Genomic DNA, 23,583 nt, shown 5'->3' on the forward strand with positions numbered 1-23,583 from the left:
ACCCACGAAAGACTCCATGGTACGACCATCATTATCCCCCTTCCTTAGTCCATGAGAACCACCCGTTTTAACCAATAGATCACTCCATTTTCCTTTTGTCCCCATTGTCTATCGCTTTTTTTTTTCTTTTTTTTCAAAAATCAGCTAGCTGTTCAGAAAAATCCGAGCTTTTTGTATAATAATCGAATTCGAAAGTTAAAGTGCGCGTTGATAATATGTTCGTCTCCAGCGAGATACCTTGTTAAACATAATTATATCTTTATCTCCCTTCCGACACCTACTCTGTAGATAATTATATGACATGTGTCAAACGGAGGCAGCCGAGTGCTGCGTGAGTTTTTCGGAGACATGAGTAAACGACAAGCTGTTTGCGTGTCCCTCTTATCGAATACCCAGAGAGATGTTTATACAGGGTGTTCAATGAGAGAAGTCGAGGTTATTCGGCAAGAGTGAATCGATGAAAATTGAGGCGTTGGCTGCAGAAAGGGCAATTCTTCGTTGTGAGAAAAAGTAGAAGAAATTGAAGTGAAGCAATGTTCGTAAGTTAAGAACAGGTTGAGAAGAGTCAGAGAAATTGGAAATTTTGGAGTGGGAAGAAGCTACAAAAGAGTGGAAAAGAATCGGAAAGTTAAGATATTCTCCAGGGTCACCACAGTCAGGGAAAGCCGGAAAATATCATGGAATTTTAAAAAGTCGGGAAAACGACGTGAGTGTCAGGGAAAAATTGTTAATTTAGAATGGGTTTGACGTTTCGAACAACTTGCCTGGAAAGTATTTCAAATGATTTATTTTTAGCCATCTGACATATCTTCATTTGTCAGGGAATTTTACTCAGATATTTCAGGGAATTTTCAGGAATTTCATTTTGTAAATTTTGTGGCAGATCTGAATGTTGGAAATCTTGTTGCTCTAACTCTACTCTTAAAAACAAAAAATTTTCAACATGGTAGGATGGATATATTTCCTATCATCAGTTAGAACCATTTTTTTTGAAAACTCGTTCATCGTCACCTTACGGCCGAAGTATCACAAGCGCCATGCGACGTTTCAAACTTTCCGCCGCCATTTTATTTGTTTACAGAGAAATTGTTCAACGAAGCTGTCCGAAAATTTCACTGGATTTTCTTGGTGCTGCCAATAAAATTCAGCGAAATTTTCGAACCTATCCAACCAACAATTTCTCTATAAAACAATAAAATGGCCGTGGAAATTTTGAAACGTCGCATGGCGCTTGTGATACTTTGGCCGGCATGTGACGACAAATCCATTGCGTTCGATGATCTCATTCATTCTCGGGACATTTTAACTTATCTTTAGTCCTGAGGGCGGATATACTTATGCACATGCAGATGCACACGACAGCACGACACCTCTCGACCTTATCTATACCTGCCGATGCCCCAGGTCTCATAATCCGTGCAAACGCATCGTCTGATGATGCACTACTGCACGTAGAGCCTCTTTACCTGAGCTTTCCGAGATACTTGCACTCACAATTGGACGTATTTCTGTCAAACGGAACTATGTGCATTTAGACATGAGCCCTGAGACCCATAAGAATACATGCATAACAGGGCTCACGTCATAATGCACATAGTTCCGTTTGATAGAAATACGTCCAATTAGCCGGCGATGATTCCCGCGGACACCCGATCAGTCACGTCTCTTGAATCGCCTACGATGCCTACATAGTTGACGCGACGACCCGTCGCCAGCCGACCCGAATCTAAATCAGGCCAAGAGAAGGCTCGCTGACCTATTGTCGAGTGTCGGCCGAGTGGCTTTGTGTACGAGCTGATGACCGATCGGGACGCACTGAAAAAAAAATCTCGTTGTATTTACTAAGAAAAGGGTAAAATTACTAAGAATTTAGGGTTCTATTTGATCCCAGTTTTTTCTTGGTAAAATTACCATTTGGACTACATTTTGCAATTTGGAACTATAAATTCTAGCCCGGTTTAAAAACAACGTATGTGCCATTAGTTTCCCTATGCACATAAGTGTTTTTCCAGAAGAGCCAGAATTTATAGTTGCAAAATGCAGTCCCTTTATGGAATTGATAATTTTACCGAGAAATCTCGCTAAAATTATTAAACTTTCAAGGTTATTTTACTGGACCTTGGTAAAAACGCCAATATTTTTAATCGACTGTGGTAGAATTACCGAGATAAAATGGCAAAGTTACCGGGAATTGATTACCAATAAAAGTGGTATTCTTACCTGAAAAAAACAGTAAAAATACCGGTTTTTAGGTAAGCTTACCAGTCCGTCTTGGTAAAATTACCAATAATTGGTAAAAAAAAAGTGAGATGGTAAAGGTACCAACGCACCGTGGTAAAAACGCCGAGAATGTTTTTTTAAGTGTGTCTTTGTCGATGGGACGGATCAGGAAAAATAGATGAGCAGTGTTTCCACACGCAAAAACCAACAAAAGTTTTATGATAGTTCTTAATTTGTCATAAACTTTATTTAGAAATTTCGCAGTCATATCTGTCTACAAAAATTCATTTTTCAAGCTGATTTTGTCTAGAATACAGCGAAATCTTGCTGAGCTTATCGAGAAAATCTGAAAATCACTCCCGACTTCACGGCCGGCAGTGTACGAAAAGAAAGTGGGAATTTTTGAGCACCCCTGTACGAAAAGTATACTACGGCGAAGACTTCATTTGATTTCGACCAATCTATCCAGTTTTGCAACTACTAACTTACTAGCCCTGAAATGAAAGTTCCTTGATTCCCTGAAATTTGGAGATGAGAGGGGAAACTCAAGAATTTACCGTGGTTAAAAAATTTAAGAACCATAATTCACCACCGGCCTCCAATGTGGCTCCTAATGCTGGAGCAAAACTTGCCATTTGGGACTAATTTTTATTAACCGCTAAACTTGCAGGGCCGAATTAAGGGGGCGGCAAATTTTTCAACTTTTTGAAATGTAGGTATTAAAAAAATCGGATTTAGAAAAAAAAATTACTAAGGAGAAAAGGCTACAAAATCTCTCATTTATTGAGAGTATAGTAATTTCTAATTTTGTCATCTTTCAGTGATACAAGGTACAGCACCTTTAATTAGTCGAGTTAAGAGAGAAACCAAACACACAATTTGGCCTGGAACGGCGCGACTTAGGGAGAATTGATGACGAGGACTTGAGATGAAAAGGAGGAGCCCTCGGCGCGGCAATCGGCATGTAACACATATTAGCGCCTGCAAGACTGCGCGAATACTTCACGCATTGCATCAAACACAGTGCGGTTATTGTGGTCAGCGTGAAACGGATAGCGCCTACAAGAATGAATGAATACTTCACGCACTGCGCCAAACGCAGTGCGGTCAGCGGGACACGCATAGCGCCTACAAGACTGCGTGAATACTTCTCGCATTGCGCCAAACACGGTGCGGTCGGCGCGCCGATTGTGAAGGCTGGTAATTAATCCCTTTTCACTTTGCTCCTTGTTCTTAAACGTTTTTAGTTCCCAGGGATGAAACATCACGGGTTCGGTGCGCACTGCTGCGCTGGATCCATGAAAGTACCGTGAGCCCCTTCACGTTTTCGCATATGCATCACGGACACCCGTGGAGTAGGTTTAGTTGTATGAAGATGCTACGAGCATCATGTCTTCGCGACTATGAAGCTGAAGATACACTTTTACTTTTATCTGCGGGGAATGCAGCCCTGAAGCGTTGTACAACTTACTAGGGGGCCTTGCTCTTTGGCCGCTACGCGGCCCTACCCCTGACAGTCGCTTCATGGCTTCAAGGGGATCCTTTTCCATAGTAACAAAACTGAATGTTACATAAAAAATAGCAAGCTCGTCAAAGCCTTTTTTTCAAATTAAATAGCCTCTTTTGGAAATGAGCGGAATTCGGGCGTATTTTTTCCATGTAAAATTGAAAAGAAAACGAACACAAAAAGTTAAATTAGAATAAAAATATTGAAAATTGGGGGAAAAACTAAATGATTCGCGTGACCTTTTAAACCACTTTTCCCTGATGAAATGAAGTATTCGTTTTATCCGCGTTGATTTCTTTTCGATAAAACTGGTTTGAAATAAGTTAAAAGGTTGAGCAGTATCCAGACGAAAAAATCTGAAAGAAAATAAAATATGTGACGTTTAATTTTCGTCATATTTTATTTTTACGCCTGGAAACCTATGACTAAGGACCGTTACTTCCAAAGACAATACTCGTCGCTTTTTCGTCCTCTCCAAGATACCTTGGAAAAACAATTCTCAGTTTTCCCCGATGAAAGAAACAATCAGATTCCAAATATTGAAATACGGATCTTGAAAAACCTATTCGCAAGTCACCCTTCAGTGTCCATTTCGCAACATTTCGAGTGATGTTCGCAATAAGTTGTTTTTCTCGCGACGAGCGGACAGTCGTGTTTTTTGACTCCTTGCCAGACAGCACAATATTATGAAACGGTTTCTATTCATCTATTCTAGCGCGTGCGATCGCCCCGAAGCAAGGCACCAATAGTAATTTGACGCGTTGGATTAATTCAGGTTCTTGACTTTGTTATTTATCACCATGCTGTGAGGAAAAACGTCATATGTAGTTTTGGAAGTTGTCAAGTTTATTCTGATGAGATTCAAATTTTCTTGAAAACTTGTGAATATTTCACTCTAAGATTTTCCCAGGGGTTGCGACACATTGGAAAGTCAATGAACTTCAATTTTTTTCGAGTTTATCGTTGAATTTGGCAAAGTTGCCAAGTGCACTTGAAAGTATTTGACCTTTACACCTCCTGGCTGTGTTTCTCTGGAACGAAGTTATGAGAGAAGGCGTTACAAAAGTTGTTTTATTAGGAGTACATTTTTATTTTTAAAGCACTTTCCGAGGTCTCTAGTTCTTTTTGCAAGAATACCCTGGAATATACTAGAGAAAAAATGTAATTTTCTTGAGATAGCCGCGAGAAACCTTGATTTGACCACCAAATAATCGGACGTAATTTTGCAATTAGGAACTACAAAACCTGGCTCATCCGTCAAAACACTCTTGTGCAATGGTAAACCGAGCAAGAAATTGTAGTTTATAATTGCAAAATGTAGTTCAATTAAAATCCCTTAAAGATTCCTTCTTTCTGGTTTCGAAAACCCGTCTTGAGCCTTTGTTTTAGAAAACATCATCCGTAAACAGGGTGTCTACAAGTCCGGAAATAGTACTGACTATTTAAGGGCGGTTCGAAAGTACTGAAAAAGTGCGGAAATGCCGCGAGAAGGTCCAGAATTTGTTTTCATTTTTTTTTCTTTTTTTTGTCATTTTTGTCGCATTTTAAGCGAGAAATTCAAATCTTTGAAATTCTTCGAATTTCGTCAGTTGGAGGTACTGAAAAAGTACTGAATTTTTATGTTTAGAAGGTACTGAATTTCTTGGGAATGTACTGCAAAAGTATACTGATTTTGGCCAGCCTATTTCAGTAGACACTCTGGCAAGATAATTTGATGTGTTTGAGAATTTCAAGGAAAATAATTCTCGACCCCTTTAAAATAAAGATTTTTTTGTTCGAGGAAAATTTCGAACCACATTCGAACGCTCATACGACGTTTTTCATTAACACGGTCGGTTACTGCCGGCTCTAGTCTAGATGAAAACTCGAAACTAGCCGTCGGGAAAAAACCAATCTCTACTATAATGATCTTAAGCCGGTCAGACACCGGCGTTCACCGGCTCATTGTCACCGAGTATGAAATAAGTACCTACTCTTATTAGTTGAGACGTTGCGTAAGCGTGTCAGGTCCGCACTCCCGTGCTAAAGAAAAACGCCGTATGAACATTCCAGAGTTGCCAAATTTCCCCCAATAAAATGTGTATTTGTAAGGAAATTTATGAATATTTTTCCGTGAAATCTTCAGGAAATTTAGGTGAAGTTGCGAACAAAATAATCTGAAAGATTAGAAGAAAAATAATCATAACTCTTCTCGAAAATTTGTGTTTAATCAAGGGAAATTTGGCAACGCCTGAAGGTTCATACGGCGTTTTTCCTTAGCACGGCAGCACATGACGTTGACTTGAGGGACACGTAATGGACAAGGCTCCGAGCAGACCAATTATTCAGCGACGATGTACAATACTGATCCAAGTTGGAAGACAACAATGGATCAGTTGCGCATGGCACTTGCCAGGATAATTTTCTACACGGAGAAAAAACTTCATGCGTGGGACCGGATGTTTAGGTCATATGGATCTCTGAAGTTTTCGGATTGAGCATTCAAACACTTAAGGTCCAGCTGCTGAGGTTTGGATCTTACATCTGAAACTTCAGTTCTTACGTCTGAAGTACTCCGGTTTTCACATCCGAAGAACTTCGGTTCTCACATCCGAAAAACTTCGGTTCTCACATCTAAAGTACTTCAGATGTAAGAACTGAAGTTTCAGATGTGTGATCCGAACCTCGACAGCTAGACGTTAAGTGTTCAGATGCTCAATCCGAAAACTTCAGAGATTAATATGACCTAAACTTCGGGTCCCACGCACGATGTTTTTTTACTTTCTCGCTCCCATAGGGTAGAGAGGAAGTATTGTCATCCTCCAAAAAAAAAAAAAAAAAAAAAGTTGAAATTTCATCATTTCTAGACGTTTTAAGGTCCCAGGAGTAAAAATAACCATACTTGAAAAAATGTGTGTCCGTCCGTGTGGCGTCCCCCAAATCTGTCTACAGCGATATCTCAGAATCTATCTGTTCGATTTCATTCAAAATTGGCACAGGACACCATATCTATGGTCTCCTTATGCACGTCCAACGATTTTGAGGTACGCTAAAATTTGGGGGGGCTACGCTCAATTGTCCATTTTTAGCAAAATCACACGGAAAGCTCATTTTGAAAGACTGTAAATTTTGAAAAATGGCTTTAATTCTTTAAAAATGGGCATCAAGCACATCACCTGGGTCATTAATTTAAGTTCCAAAAAGATCTTTGCACTAAACTCAAAATTCAAGGGATTACGAGGCCCAAAAGTAGGGCACTTTGCTCCGCGACATCACAAACAGCTCATTTTCAAGGACTGTAAATTTTAGAAACAAATGCCTTTAATTCTTCGAAAGTTAGCATAAGAGCACCACCTGGTTCATTAATTTAAGTTCCTGTGAGGTCTTTGGACTAAACTAAAAATTGAAGGGTTACGCGTCATGTAGCGAGGAGAGCACTTCGGTCAGACGGAGAGCTCATGGACAGTAGATTTTAAAAAAATGCCTTTAATTCTTTGAAAGTTGGCTCAAAAGCACCACCTGAGTCATTAAATAAGTTCCTAAAGGGTCCTTGGACTAATCTCATAATTGCAGAGGGGCCGATAGGAAACGCTCAATTCTCCAATGAATGAGTCGGTACGCTCCTAGATAATAGCAGCGAACACTTTGAGTCAGATGAAACCTAGGAATTCAAATGCATTGTATAATGCATCATATACTATCTCCAAAATTACTCCGTAGGTATACACCAAGCAAAATTAGACAACTAATCAGGTACTTACATTACATACAATTATCGAAGCTAAAACGCAAGCACTGACACTTGGATTTTTATTAGAAACTAATATGTTTGTTGTTGATGAATTTAGAATCCCGGCAGATTCCATCTTTCGCGGTTCCTTTTTACGAGGTACTGAACACAAATATAATATAATAATATAATAAAACTGCACAAACATGATTGATTTAATTAGGTATTGATGTTGTTGTTGCGAGGTTTGTTGACACGGGGTTACGACTGGTTACGAGCAGCAAGAAGGTGGCGCTCTCTATTGTTTTCGTTTCGAATTACGGGGATACGCGCTAAGGAACTGGCGCTCTTGGCGGGCGGGTGGTGAACCATTACCAGCAGGTAGATTCGCCCGCCAAATTTAAAATTTGGACGATGCTAAGCGAAAACCGTTTAGTTTTAAGACTATTTAAACATCGAATAGTCAATCTACCCATTGAAGTAGATTTTTGATGGCTTTTGACCGTGCTTAAGGAAAGATTATAACATATAATCGTATCTGAAGTATGATGCCAATGAATCTAATGGATCCTAATGAATCGTAGAAAAGCTAAGATTTTTACGGATCGCCGTCTTTAATAGGAGGCATCATTAATCAATTACATATTTAATTGAAGATGCCTCATAATATCGACAAGTCGAGTCCGAATGTATGAATTCATCCTATATCTCGAAGACATTTACAATATAGTGCAGTGGTTTGAATAAAAATTTCATAACTATTATCCTGCGATCAAAATTCCAATCAAACTTTATGATTTTGTGAAATTGGCAGTATTTTTCTAAATATTGCAGTAAAAGTGTCTATGCCGGCGCGGAGCGCCGGCAAAAGCGAGAAAGTCTTGTGCGATCTTCGCACCATGATGGGGGGCGAAGCCCCCCCACATGCCGGCGCGAAGCGCCGGTACGCGGCGCTTGCGCCGCGCATAAATTGGCCGGAGGCCAATTTTTTCTCCGTGTAGCTTGTATGTACGTTAGCGAAACATATGATCCCTCCAAACTTTAAGTTTCTACGCTAACCGTTTGTGGCTCTGGGGTCGGCTTTTTCACACGGAGTGCAATAGCCATCCACGAGTTCAAACCGCACCACCGGCCAATCGGAAGCGCTAAGCCGGACTTAAATGCAGTCGAACCCCGTCCTAAGTATATTTAAGTACGGTGGAAGGACCTACAAAATTCGGCCCTAGGGGGCAAATTTTGCTGGTCCCTCCACCGTTGAACGACGTTTAGCAGAAAGGAACCGAGCCACATCAGCTATCGTCAAATTTAACTGGGCAGCTTAAGTTTTTACAAGACAACGTTTGTGTGGACTCCTTTGAAAATTTTAAGGAATTTGCTTCGTACAATGCAGAAAAATCCGCAAGAAATTCAACCCTCTGATTGGCTCAAGCAAAAATAATCGAAATTCATAGGACCAATTAGATTTCGATTATGAAATTGCAAAGACGTAGTCACTAAATCGAACAGGGTGTCTAGCATCAGGATTTTCCCGATTCTATCAGGATTTGAGGTCAATCAGGATTTAATCCCGATTTCATCAGGATTTGAGGAAAAATCTGTCAAAAAAGTTATATTTCTCCGAATTTATTTTTTTTATTTTATTAATTATTTTTCTCCGCCAAAAATCAAGATTTGATCAGGAGTTGGAAAAATTATGAATTCAGGATTTAGCAGTCAAAAATCAGGATTTCACAAAATGAAAAAAAAAACTAGACACCCTGTCGAATATAGGAAGAAGGAGGCGAAGAAGAACCTTAAAACCGCTTGAATTTGTAACCTCTTATCTTTCTATTATCAATACCATAATCAGTATTTACAATGCCCCCCTCCATTTTGTGGATTTTTTTTCTTTTTGTTTTTTTTTTTTTTTATCTCGATTTTATCGTCTATCACCCCTAATTTAATGTTTTAAATCTCCCCGGAGCTTGAACTCATCACACAGGGTCGATTTTGAACTTCCCACGCCGAAACGGGAACATGTTTACGTGATAATACATGGTTTGATTTATCGATTGAACCCATTACTGAATATTTTACAGGCGCCCATCTCAACTAATGAAACAAGTGGATATGCTTGTGTTTTCGATTCATGGTGCCCCAGGGTCAAGCTTGGAATGCTTCTCGCCGTTTATTCCTCCTCCCTCCCCCCTGGTGCCCTGGTGTTTCAGTCCTGCTTGATATCCAACCGTTGTAGCTGTTAACAACAGCGCAGCACACATTTCTACCATTTCCTAGTGACCATGTCATCCGATACGTCTCATCTTTTATTTTGAAAATGTAATTGCAGGGTCGCCGCAGTCAGGTAGTACCGGGAAAAGCGGTAAATGTCAGGAAATTTTGAATAGTTACAGAAAACCTGGAAATGTCAAATGAAAGTGTCATGAGAAAAATCGTCGTTGGTCCATCATTTTCCCTCCAAGTCAGTAACATTAACAACCACCCGTTTCAACCAATAGGATCGCTTTGTTTTCCCTTTGCCTATCGCTTTGTCTATCCATTTCAATGGTCAGCCCGCTGGCTAATCTGGTGCCTGTTGTAGATTACCTGCGGGCCGATTATTGAAACTGATGGACAAAGCTATAGACAAAGAAGACATAGGGAGTCTGGAGCGATCCTATTGGATAACATGGTTGGTTCTTATAGACCAACGAAGAAAATGATGGACTAACTGTCGGGTCTCTAGAGGGTTGCCGTTTGTTAGTTTTACCTCCTATGTCCATTGCCCACCTGCCTTCACCAATAAGATCCCTCCAAATCCCTTTTGTCTTCTTTGTCTATGTATAGCTTTGTCTATAATTTTCAATAATCGGCCCGCTGGTGGTCGTGTATTAACAGAGAGTTTAAAGCGACTACCCTTCTTCTTTTACTTTTACGAGGAGCTTCACCCAGGTAACATTTCGGCAGAAAGAAACCAATTAATTCCATCAAATCGTTTGAAATTGAGAGGAAGCGTGCATCATGTGCGAGTGTGAGGTGATAGGCACTATAATAATAGTCATAACCATGGCGTTATCGGCTCTCGGCCGGTAGATAATTGATTATTTTGTCAGCTCATCGCACCGCGTGATATCTATTGTTTGCCTCCGGTCTTTTGTCTTGTTTTTCAATTTCAGCCCCGACTATTTACCCCGCAGTGGCAACAAGTAGCGCGATCATAGTCACTCAGAGATTGGTAATAAATAGCTATTTTATTGCTCCAGCGGGCTGATTTTTGAAATTGATAGACAAAGCTATAGAAGAAGGAAACATAGGGAGTGTGGAGCGGTCTTATTGGTCGAAATGTGTGGTTGTTACAGACCAAGGGGGTAATGATGGACTAACTAAGAGACTTGTGGGTTGCCGTTAGTTAGTCTCTTATACAGGACGTCTAAAATTTACTTATCGAGATCGTCAGGATTGTGTAGCATCGCGTCCAAGATATTGGACTCCATGCTCATCTTTGATATACTTGCCTGCTCATCTCGTCCAAGATCTTGGACTCCATGCTCATCGCTAAACTTCTCACTTCTTTGCTTGAGCATGGAGTCCAAAAGCAAGCGGACCTCCTTTGGTTTTAAAGTTCATCATGATAGAACATCGTATACTTCGCTTATCCAATCTAACTTGAACTAACTTAACCTAACCTAAGCAATGCGCAATTTTTTTCGAGGACACATTTTTTCACTTTTATTTCACAAAAAATGTCCTAATACATTTTTGGACCCTATGCTCTTGTATAGTCAGAGAATACCTGCGTCCCACAATTTTGGACGCTATGCTCGCTTCGATTTTTCGATAAAATCATCCTTGTTAAAGGGAGCATGGAGTCCAAGATCTTGGACCTGATGAGCAACCGAACATATATAGCTGAGCATGGAGTCCAATATCATGGACGCGATGCTACATTACCATCGTCAGGCTACAGGAAAACGCAGGCTTTTTGAGGTGGCCTTTAAAGGTGCGATGCAAAAGTCTCACCTCGCATTCGCAGCTCACCGGCCTTCTAGCAAACCATCGGATCGGATCTTCCACATCATTCCACTGTCTGAGTCCTATTTTTCATCCTTCTGCAGCCTTCCGATCAACGTCTCTTGACAAGAATTCATCTACTAAACGCGTGCGTTGATCTATGCATTCAATGTGGAGACTGAGCATTGAGATCGTACAACTACTTAAAATGCTAAGAAATACCAGGGACAGTGTTACCAACGTCAGATTTGATGAACGTGCTATACTCTACCGTGCTAAGGAAGAACGCTGTATGAATATCCGAGAATTGCCGAATTTCCCTTGATAAAACGTATATTTTTAACAACATTCATACATTTTTTCCTTGAAATTTTCAGATATTTTAGATTAAATTGCGTACAAAATTGTCTGAAATTTTTGGACTTAAAAGTACTGAATTTTTCTGTTTAGGATGTATTGAATTTCTTGGAAATGTACCGAAAAAGTACTTTAAAAGTACTAATTTTTGGCCAGCCTGTTTTAGTAGACACCCTGCTACTAGATCCGGAGTCTAGACCCTTGAACGATTTTACTAGAAAAAATACTCTTGATTCAATCGCGGGTTTTTGCTCGAATCAAAAGGAAATCCGCTTAAATTAAGATGCTTGGCTCTCGATTCAAGCAAAAACCCGATTGAATCAAGAGTAGTTTTTTTTTTTTTTTCTCAAATTCTTTGAGAGGCGGGACTCTGGATCCAAGAGACCTTTTTTTCCAGTGCGGTGTGAAACGATGGCATCGTAAAATTTCATTTTCGTTATCGGTCTATGATAATGACGGGGATGCACTGCCGTGCTAAGGAAGAACGCCGTATGAACATTCGAGAGTTGCCAAATTTCCCTGATAAAACTGTATTTATTGACAACATTCATGCATATTTTTCCTTGAAATTTTCTGATATTTAGATTAAATTGCGTAATAAATCGTCTGAAAATTTTGGAAAATAATATTCACAATTTGCCCAGTGAATTCGGTTTTTATCGGAGGAAACTTGGCAACGTCTGAAGGCTCATACGGCGTTCTTCCTTAGCACGGCAGTATTATCCTCCAAATGCAAAGTCCCCAAGGTTTGCTTTGATAAAAACGGTGCGAAATTATTACAGTGCAGCCCAACGTTCGTTACGTAAATCTTTTACCTATGCTCTTCCAATGAGGATACTCGTGTGTAATCGAGTGGATGTTGACCGCGGATAGGCAACCGCGGGTCCTGGTCCTCGCAACCTCAACCCTGAGACTCGCGACTTGAAGAACGCGGATGGACTTGAGTTTTAATAGCCCAACGACACCGGCCGCGCCGCGCCGGCAGACAGGCGGAAACGGAAACTTCCCATCAATTGGTCCATTTCCCCCGGAGCCATCGCACGACACGACGCACAGTAGATCGAGTCAATATGAGAGGTCGGACAAAATTTGGAAACTTTCAACACTTATTACTCGGTTTACACAAAAATTTTGGGTTCTAGAAGTGGTTTCATTGGTTTCCTCGTAAAATTTTCTTCTATTCAGGGTACCTACAAGTCCGAAATTTTCGGAAAGTCTGAAAAATAATACTAATTTTTTACGGGCGGTCCCGAAGTACTGAAAAAGTGCAGAATTTCCGCTAGGTGGTCCGGAATTTTTTTCATTTTCTCGTCATTTTTGTCGCTATTTGAGCGAGAAATTCAAAATTTTTGAAATTTTTAGAATTTCATGTATTGGTTGTACTGTAAAAGTGCTGAATTTTTCTGTTGGGGAGTTACTAAATTTCTTGGAAATGTACCAAAAAAGTACTGATTTTTGGCCAGCCTGTTTTAGTGGACACCCTGTCTAAAAGCACTCCTTGAATTGAGAATGTGACGAAATAACATATTTGCAGCGGGCCGATTATTGAAATTGATAGACAAAGTTATAGACAAAGCTGACAAGAGGGATATGGAGGGAACCTATTGGTGGAAGCTGGTAGTTGCAATGGACAAAGAGACTTAGTAATAAACTAACTAACGGCAACCACGAGATACTCGACAGTCAGTCCATCATTTTCTCCCTTAGTCCATAAGAACCACACATTTCAACCCATAGGATCGCTCCGTACCCTTATGTCTTCTATGTCCATAGCTTTGTCTATCAATTTCAATAATCAGCCCGCAGTTTTAGTAAATTATTTCGTGTCCGACCTCTCTGATCGACTCGATCCACTGTGCGACGGCAGCCTCCCAGGATTAGATCATGAGATAACCGCGAGCGTGGTCCAAGGTCAGGAACGCTCCAACGAAACCGCGGATATTCGTATGGTCTCGACTTGCGGATACGCGGTTTTGGGACTGGAGAGCGGGCCGCGTGTGACACATTGATTAACGCGGGAAAATGGGTAGTCCAGCGACCTATCGGCGGGTGATGCCTCCTTCGTCTCGAGTCGCTGAAAGGGAAAAATCAATTTCGCGAATCGGTTTTGATTTTTTCGCGAGAGGCGCGATTCGCGAAAAAGAAGTAGGTCCGTTCCGTGGATAATCGATTCACCTAATGCAGCCTCCTGCCTCCTCCATCTACGCTCCTTTCCAATTGGCGATTTTGCTCTTGAAAGGTGAAGCAGAGGCAGATCTAGCAATTTGACAAAACCGGATTCCCTCCATTTAAACCTATGTTGAATAATCGATTCTGGTCAGAACACCAGGCCCCTCTAAGAATCGATAGATTTCCATGGATTTAAACGGAGAAAGAACGATGTTGCCGATTTGGTGGATCCACCAATGTGTGAAGGAAAATCGGGGAAAAAACTGCTTTCAAGAAACCTTACAATTTTGTATTCCAACGGAACAAATTCGTCAGTTTTGCATTTCTCCAGGTAGTTCGAAGGGCTGAACGTAAAGTGGACCACATTTTACAATAGAGAACTACGATTTATGGCTCAACAACATATACCTTTAGTTTTCCTATGCATTTTGGTGTTAATATCTACGAACCAGAAATTTTAGTTCCACATTGCAAAATGCAGTACAAATTTACCACAACGTAAAATCAGGGTTTTCTCAGTCAGGATATACCGGGAAATGTCAGAGAATTTAAAAAGTCAGGGAAAATTACGAAAATGTCAGGGGAAAATCGTCAAATCACCTTCATTCGCTTTTTCGAGTGGGTTTGACGTTTCGAACAACAAATTTTGCCTGACAACTATTTCTAACCGTGTTTTTTAAAAAATCTGGCATTTGTTCAATTTTCAGAGAATTTTACCAAAAACTGTCAGGAAAATAAGGTGAATGTCAGGGAATTTAATATTCCAAATTCTGTGGCAATCCTGTGAAATGTCATAGACTGTCAGAAAATTTCAAAGTGGAGAAATTATGGGAACCCTGTGATATGAACCAATTAGTGGCAATCAGTTATGAGGTCAGTCCAAACACCAAAATACCAAGTTTCTACGTAGGTACAATAGTAACAGAGATATCCATCCAAAAATAGTCCAGTGATGCGATACTTTGCGGTAAAACATATCGTGGTTTCTTCCACTTCAAGTTCATCAATTGATGATGCAATTACTTTCATTGGTTTCTCGGCGCAAATCACCGTTGGAGCCGCATGAGATCGAAGAAACTGTGATGTGCATTACATTGGTGGACAGTCGCATTGCAGCACTGAAGAAAAATTCTCGGCGTTTTTACCAAGGTCCGTTGGTACCTTTACCATCTCACTTTTTTTACCAATTAATGGTAATTTTACCAAGACAGACCGGTAAGCTTACCTAAAAACCGGTATTTTTAGTGTTTTTTTCAGGTAAGAATACCACTTTTATTGGTAATCAATTCCCGGTAACTTTGCCATTTTATCTCGGTAATTCTACCACTGTCGATAAAAAACATTGGCGTTTTTACCAAGGTCCAGCAAAATTACCGAGAAAGTTCAATAATTTTACCAAGATTTCTTGGTAAAATTACCAATTCCATAAATGGTAATTTTACCAAGAAAAAACTGGGATCAAATAGAACCCTGAATTCTTGGCAATTTTACCCTTTTCTTAGTAAATACACCGAGATTTTTTTTTTTCAATGAGGTATCGTTTTTTTCACCGGGCTGCATCTCTCTTAAAATTGGACACAGAAATTTGGCCTTCGGGCGGATCTTATATTTTTTTTTCATATTTAACCCTAGTAAAAACTATCAACATGGGTTCATGTCGAGCCCAATATTAAGGCTTTTGTGTTTTAAAATCGCATGCAAGATGGGCACAGTCGAAGAAAATCGGGAAACTGAAAAAAAGTCATGGAAAAAGAACCTAATGACTAAAAATTCTAAGATTATCCATAATTTGATTAAATATTTTCACGTGTTATAACTACTTAAATTGTTTTTTATCATCCTGTGTCGTCTCAAAAGACTGGGAGTTCTCTTAAAATTGGTCAGAAAAGCCGGAGTTTCTTGGAATCCCAATTCCAAATGTCTCAAATCACCATGCATTGGATAGGTCCTTGTCGAGCACAACAACAAGGACCCATGTCGGTTATTGTCTCTGAAGAATCTACTAAACTGTGGTGTAGAATTATAATGGAAAACATGCCTCTGAGACTCGCACAACCGTCATCATTTAAAGCCCATGCCTCAAGAAAAATCTTCCATATTCCTTGGATCCCACCTATTTTCCTCTATGGAATAAGTTTCAACTTTCATGTAAATTATGGACGAGTCCGGAGTTAGATTGCACCCTGTTGTGCACTGCTTACATGCTCGTCAGTGTGGCGTTTCCATTTTTCAAGTGCTGGCTTGTCCCCTTATCAGTTGTGTTCCCAGTCCTCTGTTTGATTTTCTGGTTATCTCCGTTTCGATTGTGATTGCGACGCAAATGCAAGTCAATGTGTGTCCCCCACACCCAGGAAACGTGGTCCCTGCAGACGCACGGTCAACAATGCGTCCCTGGGGACTTCTTTTGCCGCCTGGAAAAAGTCTCCAATTGGATCCAAAGTCCAGACTCTTAGAGTCTAGAAGGAAAAACGTCGTATGAACCTTCAGGCGTTGCCAAACTCCTTTCGACAAATCACGAATTTTCAAGAACATTTTTGAACATTTCCATTACGATTTTTCAGACGGTTTTGTGCGTAATTTGACCTAAAAAGTCTGAAAATTTCGAGGAAAAATATTCATGACTTCTCTCAAAAATAAACATTTTATTCGAGGAAATTCGACAACTCTCGAATGTTCATACGGCGTTCTTACTTAGCTCGACAAAATAAGAGACTTTTTTCCCAGCACGAAAGAAGTCTCCTATCTTTGCCGTGGGGCCGAAATTTCGTTTTCGTATCATGAGGTGGTAAAGAAATAGTAGGTAACGATTCAAATTGAAAATGATCGTCATTTAAATCAAACTACATTCCAGTCAGATTTCCATTCGCTTGGATCAACTGCAAATAGAAATTTTCTCTCTTCGTGATACTTATCGAAAGGATAAAATCAGCTGCCTCGCTTGAATAATTCGTGAAAATTCTGAATAAATTTTCATATAGTGAAATTGATATTTCGAAAAATTTTCAACCAATGAGTGCCTGACCCGGTAATATCAGTGTGATATGTTGAAGGAATGAAAATTCCAACATCATCTCATTTAATACCTGCAGGCGTATACACCTCATACTGAATAGAGCTCGTATGTGCTCTCTTTTCTAGTACACCAAAAATTACATACACATACGTTGCCTTTAGCTAAATTATTCCCGGTCGGAAAATACGAGTCAATTATCCTCAGCTCGCATAAACCAGGGTTGCCACAGTCAGGGAATACCGAATTTTTAAAAGTCAGGAAAAACCTGGAAATGCTAGGGAAATTGACGTAAGTGTCTGTGAAAATTGTTAATTCACCTTTATTTGCTTTCTCGATTATTGACATTTCGAACTACAAATTTTGCCTGAAAATTATTTCTAACTATGTCTTTTTAGCAATCTGGCATTTGTTTATCGTCAGAGAATTTCACCAAAATGAGTCAGGGAATTGTCAGGAAAAACTGTCCAAATTCTATGGCAACCCTGAACCGAGGAACAAGTTTTGCATTTACACACGCTCAGTTGATCGGGACGGGATCAAGCTTGCCTTTTGGCTGTCGCCCCCCCCCCCTCCTCCCCCTCCCTTCAAAAACCACCTCGCACATTCGCAAAAAATGCGAAACATTGAAAGAATAGAAATCGATTCCACAACCGCGGATGAAAGGCAACTTACTAAGGGACGAGAGTAGTCGGGGTGCCGTGAGTGACCCACTAATTGAAGGGTCAAGGTCACTTGCGGTCCCTTGCTGTGCTAGAATGTTAAAAGGCTATTCTGAGGCTCGAAGGTCCTGGGGATAACTACAAAGCCCCAACAGCTTAAATGAATACTAGAACGATGCTCTTGTAAAATGAATTCAATAGTCGGCTGAGAGTGTAAGAATTTGTAGGGTACCGTATGTTCACAGGGTCAGTTTTTGGGTGTTCGCTCTGAAAGCATTTTTCAGGGCGAACCCATTCAGCACCCCATCTTTCCCCCTGCACATAGTTCTGTTTGACAGAAATACGTCCACATGTACAACAGGGCCGGATTTACCTACTTGCCGCCCATGGGCCGCCTGTATTTTGCCGCCCCTTTCTCATTCGTATTGAAATATCAATAAAAACCATCAAGTGAACGTGCCAGCGGGGGAGGGGTACATAAGATGCGTTTACTCGTGTTAAACACATTTTTTGGGGATGCCCTGTCAACACTACTAGCAAAAGTTAAGTTTTGTAAACCTATCTCTGTGTGGACAGGGCCTTTCATTCATAAGAAATGAACGAAAAAAATATGAAAGAAAAACACGAATGTGGTTTAATGATTTTAACTTCCGCCGCCGCGCCGCGCAGACCGCAACGTGTTTGGCGCAATGCGTGAAGTATTCATGCGTTCTTGTAGGCGCTATCCGTTTCACGCTGACCACGATAACCGCACTGTGTTTGATGCAATGCGTGAAGTATTCGTGCAGTCTTGTAGGCGCTGGTATGTGTTACATGCCGATCGCCGCGCCGATGGATTCTCCTTTTCATCTCAAGTCCTCGTCATCATTGCTCTCTGTTCCAGGCCAAATTGCGTGTTTGGTTACTCTCTTAACTCGACTAATTAAAGGTGCTGTATCTTGTATAACTGAAAAACGACAAAATTAAAAATTACTGCACTCGCAGGAAATGAGAAATTTTGTTGCATTTTCTCGTTCGTAATTTTTTTCCTAAATCCGATATTTTTGTATACCTACTTTTAAAACAATTGCAAAATTTGCCGCCCTCTAGATTTGCCGCCATGTGGCCATCCCCTTAATCCGGCTCTGATGTACAAACGATGCAAATGAAACCAATCTATCAAAGTAAAAAATCTATCCTAGGTCCTTTTCTTTGTTAACGGTATCCTTCCACAGCAACTATCATCTTCCTTCCGAAGCATTAATCTATGTTTTTTTTCTGTCTCAGGGAGCGCACTTCTCTCGTGATACGGTGAATCGTCCAGGTTTCGCCAAGTACTTCTTCGAAAGCGCCAAGGAAGAAAGAGAACACGCCATCAAGTTCCTCGAATACCTGCTCATGCGAGGTGGTCTCACCGAAGACCTATCGTCCCTCATCAAGAGCCCTGTAAGTAGCGCTAAAATATCCCAGGCTCACTTGGATAGAGGCCAACAAAAATGCACCTATATAGTCATATTTTGAAAAGAAGAAATGAGTTGGGAGTATTTTTTAATTCAACTAGTCATAAATTTTCTCCCGTTAAAAATTCAAAGTCCGTAGAAAATAATATAAATGTGAGAATAGTTCTTAAACTTTGTCCATATCGTTGAGTCTAATGGAGGAATAAAACTTCAAACCTCTTTCGCCACATCAGCCATTGCCAAGTTTAACAGGGAAATATAATTTTTTATATGGAAACGGTCGTGCGGATTTTTGTGCATCTTTTTGTGACTTTTTTGCATTGTACAAAGCAAATTCCTTAAAATTTTCAAAGGAATCTGCCCAAACGTTCTATAGTAAAAAATAAAATGTTCCACTTAAACTTGGCAATAGCTGATGTGGCTTGGTTGATGCAGCTTGATACACCTTTATATTGAACCCAGTCCATGTGTCCTGGATCGCGTTTGAAGAAGTCTCCTAATTGAACTGTGTTCAGCTAGTAAAAAGTTGTTGTCCGAAAAATGGATAATTCAGATGCTGATAAAAGCTCTCGGTAAAAAATTGAACTATGAATTCAGAAATTTATGATAGGATGCTTTTTCTAAAACATATTTGGTGGTGAAACTGCAAAAATGCGTATCTCGGTTGAGGTGTTTTAAAATCTCCGCTCCTTTTTTATTTTTTGAAAGGACATCTGAACCAACATCATGGTTTTGAAGTTATTACAGAATATTCTCTATAGAGAGAAGATAAATAACTGAAATTATCAAAAAATGACGTTCAGTAGTTTTCCATGTTGAAAATAAAGTATGACAGGAAGTCTACAACGCCGCCATCCGAGGTACCTACGCATTTCTGCAGTTTCACCATCAATATGTTGGAAAAACCGTTGCGATATATTTTAATTTATTTTTAGAGCTCTACTACTATATTTTTTGACGATAGTTGTTCAAGTATTGCAGCCTCTACGTTTAAAGGGCATTAATAATATTCTATGAAATGGCAGTATACTAATCCAGTGTGTCAACAATTCTGGAAAAGTGGGCATTGTTAGGTAATTTTATCTGGTCAGGAATTAGTCGGGGAATTTTTTGAAAAACACCGGAAATTTGAAAAATCTGGAAAAAAACTATAAGCACTGCCCACAATCAACCCATTTCTAAGTCTCATCCGCGGCTCAATCTCTCAAGTCACACTCTGATTAGGAATAGAGAAATAAGTTTCAATTGAAAATTGCAATTTTAGTTTATTTAATGATCAATGCCAGAAGGAAATTGGTTCGCATGTTTCTGTCTTTTGCAGTGGAAATAATTTTAAAAAATAATCGCTCATTTTCAGTTCTGAACGCACTAATTTTTCTGTGAACAGTTGGAAAATATTGAAAATATTCAAAAAATCTGATCAGAAAATCTGGAATAGTCAGGAAATTTCATTTTAATTTTTTTCTTGCAGGAACCAAATGCTGACACTTGGCCCGATGCGATCACCGCCCTCCGAGATGCATTGAAATTGGAAGCTCATGTTACCCGCAAAATCAGAGATATCATCAAAGTCTGTGAAGAACCCCCAACCAAGGAAGGCGAACCCTTCAATGATTACCATGTATGTATTGCAAGAACCACAATGTTTATCCTTGTTTATTGTTCAATGACTTTTTAAGGACCTTATGGCTGTGCCTGCAGTTTTAAGGCTCAGTATTATTCCTATGCACGCTTCAAAAAATTTACAAAAAGAGGGCAAAGAGTGATCTGTTCTTAAGGGAGAATGAAGTCATCACTTTTGAACTTTGCCTCTTAGGCCAAGATCAGTGTTCAAATCCAACAGGTGCTATGCACAAAGTGCACCTATATATTTCTCATTGGCGCTAAAATAACTGAAGTCGTAGCCAAAGTTGACACCCAAATATCCGCGGTCAGCTGACTGTAAAAATGCTGGAGCCCAGGTAAACTTTTTTGATTGGTACTAAAACATACCAGAAACCAGCAGAAAGGATTCAATTAGGCAAGGAAAAGTTAAAAAATGTGTACCTAAATAGTTAGAAAAAGATCAATTCTACAATGCCAAAATCTATTCAACACTCTTCATATATTTTATCAAAAGAAACATTTTTACCCCTAAAAAAGTCCATATTTTCCTTAAATATTGGCCAAGCAGCCCGAGATGACCCCTAAATTTTTGGTAAGATTTGAACACTTTGATCTGCAAGTTGAGGCATTTTATGCACACCTCTTTTGTACCTATCTACGTTGCTTTAGATTTCCATTCCAAATTTCGCAGTGCAAGTAGTTTCACATCCTGAATTTCAGCAAAATATGTGTAACTCTGCAAACTTGAGCCTACTTAAGAGTGCTTGCTGATCCCTTTGACAATATCCACTTGAATAACTTGCATGCGATCGATCTTCCTAAAGAGCTCCTCAAGATAAAATTAAGTTTGACAAGGGCTCTTGAATGTAAATAGTCTGTAATAAATAGTTTTAGCACTGTAAACCTCTTAAAAAAGACGTATAACGGAAGACCACGTATGCGAATCTCAATGAATGCCTTTTATCGGACAAATGAATTGAAGCCACGTAGGTATGAATTGTAATCGGGAACGCACTTTAGGCTCCAAGCCTGATCTTAAATGAAGAATTCGAAATCATGAATGCGCAGCTTTATTTTTATCATTTTTGCAAGGAAGCTTAACGCTTTTTCTAAGCTTTATTTTATAGTCCAATCCGGCAATTAAGTCATGTTTGTCTTAAAGTTTATTTTTACATTTATGAACATGATTTTTGAGTTTTTTTGGAGGTAGATATCAAAATTACCCATGACCTACTGCGTGCTTGAAAATTTTTCAATAGCTTCTCTTTGCAAACTTTTGTTCAAGCTGCATTTCTCTAGTCATTGGAACCAACTTATTGATTCCGTTTTTACTAATTTTTGCCTAATATTTTCAGCTTGTTGACTACCTATCTGGTGACTTCCTTACTGAGCAATACGAAGGCCAACGAGACCTTGCTGGCAAAATCTCAACGTTGGGCAAGATGATGGCACAGAACGGGCAATTGGGAGAATTCATGTTCGACAAGAACCTTTTGGAATAAACTATTCTACCTTACTTATAGCATTAGTCATACTCTTAAAGTCCCTCGGGACTCTTTTAATTTTGCCATAAAGAACAGTTGTCACCGGAGCTAAGTATTATTGTACATATTATCGTTTATTTTTATTATTTTCCCCGTACTTGGCGTGTGTAAATAGACTCCATCTTTTCAGTTTATGAATTGTTTTCAATTCGGCAAGGGAACTTTTTCAGTACCTCGCTGACTCTGTGATTCGTCGTAATTAGTTTCCTTTAGTTCTGATTGTGTGGGCCTATGCTTACAGACTGATGTTGTCGTAGCTGTATGTTCAATTCGAATTAGTTTCCAAAAGACACTCTTCACTGGGTTCCTGTCAATTAATCCTAACATCTTTTCTGTTTTCCCAGCCTGGTTTTTCAATTTTTTTTATCTAGCTGTAATCATCGGTGACAACAGTATCCCCTCAAGGAAACCTCTTTTGTATTTGATGTTCATTTCATGATTTACCTATATTTTTCAAAATAAATTTAAGATTGTTGTTTAATTTACTAGCATTTTTTTTTAAGAAGGCATCCTGAATATACCTCTTTTTACTGAACTTATCAGCACTAAATACCCCTACCATTCATTGAAGAAACCAATGGTTGATAGTGCATCGTGTAATAAAATTGATCAGTCATCGTCAGGAGGCTGTCAGCATTGAAATGTTATCTCAAGAAATAGAATGAAATGAGTCCAAACTGAAATTATGGAATCTGTCACTTGTGTCACTCAAACTTTTTATTTGTGTTGAATAAATCGACAAGCAATGAGCTATTACTTACTAATTAATAAGCTATGAGCCCTCACTCACTGGCTGACAATAGATCAGATATTTTAGCCAATAGATTATAAAAAATGAAGTATTACAACTGACCATTCACTAAATGAAATTCCAGCTTAGTTCTATCATTTCTCATCATTATAAACAAAATTTCAATTATCGTCCTACAAATCTTGCGAGATTTTGCCTATTTGTACTCGGAGGTTTCTCCATTAACGAACTCAAAAGGGAAGTTGATTTTTTTCTTGGTTTTAGGGAAAGACTACATTATTTTTTTTACCAACAATGAAAATACAATAAGCTGTAAAATAATTCAATCTTGGCTTGATGTATTATTTGTGTTGAGCAAAGATTCAATTTTCATGCTAATGTTTTGCGAAGATTCACTTTCTTCTGAGGAAAGACTTCAAAAATAGTTTGGCTCGAGAGAGAAAGGTCAAAAAGAGTTTTAGAAGAGAGGAGATGGGTTGTTTACAGAACACATGATTCGATTTCCTATCTTTTGAATCCTTTCAGTTGAAATGAGAATCGATGTAACCAAAAGATGATGGTGTCAAAAACTCTTCAGTTCAGAGATTTGCGAGACTCACTTATCGTATCAGTGGTTTCCAAAT

At 39.4% G+C, this 23,583-nt stretch overlaps 1 protein-coding gene across 1 annotated transcript in view; it reads left to right on the top strand.

Moving 5' to 3' along the window:
* The window catches only part of Fer1HCH (Ferritin 1 heavy chain homologue), a 40,092-nt gene extending 17,402 nt beyond the window's left edge, over positions 1 to 22,690 (top strand). The window contains exons 3-5 of the mRNA XM_019041327.2: positions 18,888 to 19,046; positions 20,532 to 20,681; positions 22,021 to 22,690. Of these exons, the coding sequence (XP_018896872.2) occupies positions 18,888 to 19,046; positions 20,532 to 20,681; positions 22,021 to 22,167 (456 nt within the window). The 3' untranslated portion in view covers positions 22,168 to 22,690. The remainder of the gene's footprint in view (positions 1 to 18,887; positions 19,047 to 20,531; positions 20,682 to 22,020) is intronic.
* The last annotated feature ends 893 nt before the right edge of the window (positions 22,691 to 23,583 follow it).

The sequence above is a fragment of the Bemisia tabaci genome, chromosome 9, assembly GCF_918797505.1.
Source record: "Bemisia tabaci chromosome 9, PGI_BMITA_v3".
In the NCBI taxonomy this organism is placed as follows: domain Eukaryota; kingdom Metazoa; phylum Arthropoda; class Insecta; order Hemiptera; family Aleyrodidae; genus Bemisia; species Bemisia tabaci.